Here is a 4915-nt window from a genome sequence, read left to right as displayed (position 1 = left end):
ATGACCAGCCTGTTATTTACCACATTCCTTCACATTCTATTTCCTCTCCAATCAATGCAAGTTACTTTTTTGGGCGTGCTTTTGCATCCATGACTCATGTAATTTAGGCATTCCAAGAGAATTGTAGTACAGGATCTTGAAAACTCATAATCACTAACAATCATGTTGAGGATTCACTCCTCTGACCCACTTGGCATGCATAAAGGGCATGATGCTCCTGTTTTATATTAACAAGAAGATTTATGAATAATTTCATAAAATTCAAAGGATGTATTCATAATTCACTTTGTTTCAACAGAAGTTTGTGTGTGTTTTTTTTCCAGGTTAAAGAAAATTTTATATAATATCAACAAAACTCATGAATAATGTATATAAATCCATTTCATTATTTTTTTAATCTTTTTTTCAGATGATTATTTTGGGGGAATGACATATAGATATAAGAATTCTCATGAAAATTATAATTGATGAAATATAGAATAAAATAATTTAACACTTGTATTAATAGTTTGAGATTCAGAAGCTACCGCATTATAGGTGTCCGAGTCAATTACTGATTTGGCAAACTCCTCAGAGAACGGTTATGATGGGAAGCCCCATAAGAACCCTGTCATGCATTTCTCATGCCTTCAAACTAATCACAATTATTAAACACACACATTGTTCACAATTCTGACCCCAAAGAAACACACACACACACACAATAAACAAGCTGCTTCATATTTTTCACACAGATTTCTCCATCACTACCAGGTATGCTTCCCATCCAGTAAATTATATTAAGATTAATTCATCTATTCAAATTATTTGATTACTTTCTGATATTAATTTAATTTTTGCAATTTTATGAAATTTAATTTGATCATGTTATTTTAAATGGCAATCTATAAATACGATCACCCTTTTCCTTCGGAGAACCTGATGAAAGAATTAACCATTCTGTGTTTATCATGCTAATCATTGGTTGTCTTGTCTCTGTTTCCGGCATTTGATTGTTTTCGTCTGTGCATTAATTAGTTTTCCTACAATGACTTTTGTGCGAACCTCTAAGCTAAAGGCTTGACATTTAGAAATAACGTAAATGAACGTTCTTTAGTGAAAGCCATCGGTGGAGAACGTAAATGAGAAATTTCATGCGGCCGGTAATCACAAAACTGAATGGCCCAGAAACATAAGAATCTTATGCCTATGTAATTGTGATTTGAACATATTATGACTGGGCTTCTGTTTCTGTTTTTTTTTTTTTTTTAATTGCCCTGGTTTCTCAGCAGCAAGAAGATATAATGATGACTTTTCATGTTTTTACCAATACACACGCATATATTAAGTAGCTAAGATTATTGATTTTTGGAGCAATTTCTTTTTGACTATTTGTTGAAGAGTCGTGTCTTTTCAGTGGAGCATATTTAAATAATTGTGAATGGTATATGATGAATGTCTATACAATTTGTACAACTATACACTTTATTTTTCTAATCTAAAACCTCATCTGGACTTAGTCTTATTATTTGTGAAATATCTATCTCTAGCTCGCAAACCTCATGTATTATGATTGGTTAATTTTTTACATACATTCTTCTTTTCCTTTCTGGAAAATTTTTCCATGTAGTCTTGTACTAAACACGCACCAAGTGTTTTTCTCTTTTCATGAGGCTCCTTCCCTCATGATATGATTGGTTATGTGTCTTTCTCTCTTTGAAAGGCTCTCAAGAGACAAATCTTGTTTGATTGAAAACTTTTGAAGCATTTCATAAACGAATCGACTTGATTCAATATAGGAGATCAAGGAGAGAAGAGGGATGGAAGAGTATGGAGAGAAAGCAGAGGTGAGAAGAATGCAAAGGGAGCAAGAGAGAGAGAGGCGACGCATAAGAGATAGAGAAAGGAGACAATCAATGACTCAAGAACAAAGAGAGATACATCTTGCAAGAAGGAGAAGGAACTACCAACTCAGAAGACAGAGAGCTGCAAACAACAACAACACTACTTTCTTCCCTCTTGATCAGGCTAAAGAAGCTAGTACAAGCCGTGGCCATCCAAGCCTTGTTTCTTACTCCATTTCAGATTATAGAACCCTCCACAATGACTCAGGACAGGAATCTTCCCAAGGTGAGTTCTTGTTTTTTCTCCCAAGAAAACAGTTTGATTGTTGAAAAGAAAAGGAATAGAATGGATTAAAAAAGAAAAAATAAAAATAGAATGATCAAGATGTGGAGAAAAAAGATAACTAAATTATGTTTATGAAGAAGAATAATAATTGAGTTCATGAATTGATAGAAGCCAATGTGATAATTTTTATATTTATAGTGTGCGTTGTTAAATGTTATCATGCTTACCTTAAGGTGGGGGAATAATTTAGTTTATTTTTTGTTCCTATCTCTTTAATTCATTTCATTCTCATTTTTTCTAATAATCAAACAGCTCCCTATTATTTTAGTACCTCTTGTACAAGCTGTGTGCTGGAAATTAAGATATTCTCTTGTCAGAAACTGTGCTGTCCTTTTCTGGATGAAAATTAGTCTAGTGTATGTCGGATTGATCTGCCAGGTTACATAGGAACATATTAATCCAATTGCTAACATACGTAATGCACTGCATAGCAATTCATAAATACCTTTCCCAGCAATTGGATCAAACTAACGAATTAGATTTTAAAAAAAGAATTCAAATGAATATTTCAACGCAATTTCTTTCTCACGGGAGAGGATTCGCATGAGATTGTGAGTTTTTTTTTTTTCTTTTGGGAGAAAAAACTCATCATAGTCCATAAGAAATAGGTCAATTCTTAATTTATTCCCCCATAAGCAATTCCTTCAAGGATTTAAATCCAGAATCATCAAAATGCTTGCAAATTTTGCATTCAAAAAAACATCATGAGGGAGTAAATTAAATTGAGAAAATTGTTTCCATTTGTTTTAACTTCTGTCGTTGTTGGTTTGCTGCTAATGTGAAATAATAGGATCGGAAGTTCATATGGAAGCTCTTACTTATAAACCAACAAATTTACCAAGAAAGTTGCGTCTGAATCATATAAGACAACTTGCTCGGAACTTGATGATGCACTCAATTGCTGATCATGATTCTCAAACTGGGATTGACCAAATTGTTCAACCCTTGATGCCCAATGGAGGTCTCTCGGGTAAGTTGCAAGATAAACCTTTTACACATACCTCTCTCTCGATTGTGTTTCCAGATTCATCTTTTCATCCCACCACCGCTTCTTTATGGCAAAATGTCATCTTTTAGAGGTTGGATCTTCTGAAGTAATTTATCTCCATAAAGTAGAGATAGAGATTTGAAACTAAATGCGTATGTTTCACCTTTGTATACGTGATATAGGACTGATTCCTTTTTACTCGTCACTATATATATATATATATATATATATTTCATTGGATTTGGAGTATTTGTTGCACTCTTTGCTGGTTCCTTTAATGCTCAGAATCTCAGCATTTCTTAGCCATATTTTCAAAATTTCATATAACTAACCAATAAATATTGGTCAAATTAGTAAGGATTTGGCTCATAATCCACGAGATCGTGAGATCAAATCTTATTATTAATGTGAAGACTTTATTAGTAACAATCTATGAGTACTTCTATGAGCATTAGCTCTTTGAGTATAAAAGTACACATTAGTCATAATGAACTTTCAAGATTCAATTGATCTAAACTTTTTATTATAAAAAAATTCATCTATTTTTTCTCTTAACAAAAAATTCTTATTTTGAGTATCATGGAAAGGGAAACAAAGAGAGCAGCAGACGCTCCAAATTCATATTTGATCCTATATAATACTTCAAAAGATCTATAAATTGCACATTTTGCCCAACTTTAGAAAAATAAAATGAAAAAAAGAAAATGATAGGAGTGCAACAGTAGAGATAAAATAATTCATTTAGATTGTGAGAGCAGTGAATTCGACCAAACAATAAATAAACTCGTAAAACTATGTTTAATGTTGAATTATATATCCAAAATTCAATATGGTTTTAGCATTTCCACGATTTCCTAGTAATTAAATTCCTCCACTCTCATTGCATGTGTTTGACACTCCATTTTGGTTCATGAATTTCAGGTAGCACACAAAAATCCTTACGTTTGAACCGCGTGAAGCAGCTTGCGCGTTCACTAAATTCTCCCCCTAAAGAGATTTCATCTCAGCGCCTAAACGATACTACTTTGCAGGAAGCAACTAATAATATCACTTTCCCGGGAACTTATAATGGCGACGGATTCAAGTGCTGTTAAATGTAGTTTCTTAATGTTGCTGTTCGAATGAATTCATTGAGATAGGATGTGCCGCCAGACAAGAGCTAAGGATTCAATCCCATGTTAATGACAAAAGTTAATGTGTAAAAATATTCAAAAACCTTTTCAAAAACTTCTGGTATCCTTATTAGTCAATGTTAAGTTCTATGGATAGAACTTATTGATCACTGTTAAGTTCTATAGATAGAATGAACTTATTTGTTAACTTCATGCTATTTTAACAGATTAGGGAATGTTAGTCATTTTTATAAAGCTAATGAATAACATGCATCATTATTGACTAAAAATATTAGAAGCTTCCAGAAAAATTCTTTTTTTTTAAATATTTTTGCACCTTAATCCTGATGATAATGGGTGCATTTTCTCTACTCTATTTCTACAAAAAGGCTTGGGTTTTACTACAAATTGACACATTAGATAAGTTGTCACATATATTTATATATAAATATATAGGTAACATTTACTATATATCAGCATGCATTCAAAGGCATTCACTTACCAACTACAAGTTATTAGAGGTTACGTTGGGTGCTATAGTGATTCAATGTAAGTTTAGGACCTTATAAATTATATCCAAAAAATCATATTAGAAAAGTTTAATTTCTCCCTGTTCGCATCTCAACCCCGAATAGCCTAGCAAATT

The 4915-nt window shown here is 32.5% G+C and overlaps 1 protein-coding gene across 2 annotated transcripts; it reads left to right on the top strand.

Annotated features, from left to right (window-relative positions):
* Nucleotides 1-625: 625 nt before the first annotated feature.
* LOC129304851 (uncharacterized) lies at nucleotides 626-4399 on the top strand. 2 transcript variants are annotated; one of them, XM_054944676.1, is made up of 4 exons: nucleotides 626-753; nucleotides 1779-2109; nucleotides 2960-3139; nucleotides 4079-4399. In XM_054944676.1, the coding sequence occupies exons 2-4, from the start codon at nucleotides 1800-1802 to the stop codon at nucleotides 4249-4251; spliced, it is 663 nt and encodes a 220-aa protein (XP_054800651.1). In that variant the 5' UTR covers nucleotides 626-753; nucleotides 1779-1799; the 3' UTR covers nucleotides 4252-4399. The 2 variants fall into 2 exon arrangements, with proteins under 2 accessions (XP_054800651.1, XP_054800652.1); XM_054944677.1 differs by lacking the exon at nucleotides 626-753 and having other exon boundaries at nucleotides 1603-2109.
* The last annotated feature ends 516 nt before the right edge of the window (nucleotides 4400-4915 follow it).

Source organism: Prosopis cineraria, unplaced genomic scaffold (assembly GCF_029017545.1).
Source record: "Prosopis cineraria cultivar Desert tree isolate PC_DT_omini unplaced genomic scaffold, ASM2901754v1 PC3, whole genome shotgun sequence".
In the NCBI taxonomy this organism is placed as follows: domain Eukaryota; kingdom Viridiplantae; phylum Streptophyta; class Magnoliopsida; order Fabales; family Fabaceae; genus Prosopis; species Prosopis cineraria.
This window is presented reverse-complemented; position numbering and strand designations above follow the sequence as displayed.

Excerpts from the sequence above, each read along its gene's own strand:
- LOC129304851 (XM_054944676.1), top strand. The coding sequence starts at position 1,800 with ATGGAAGAGTATGGAGAGAAAGCAGAGGTGAGAAGAATGCAAAGGGAG. Across the intron at positions 2,110-2,959 it reads AGGACAGGAATCTTCCCAAG|GATCGGAAGTTCATATGGAA; the intron begins GTGAGTTCTTGT and ends GTGAAATAATAG. Across the intron at positions 3,140-4,078 it reads GCCCAATGGAGGTCTCTCGG|GTAGCACACAAAAATCCTTA; the intron begins GTAAGTTGCAAG and ends CATGAATTTCAG.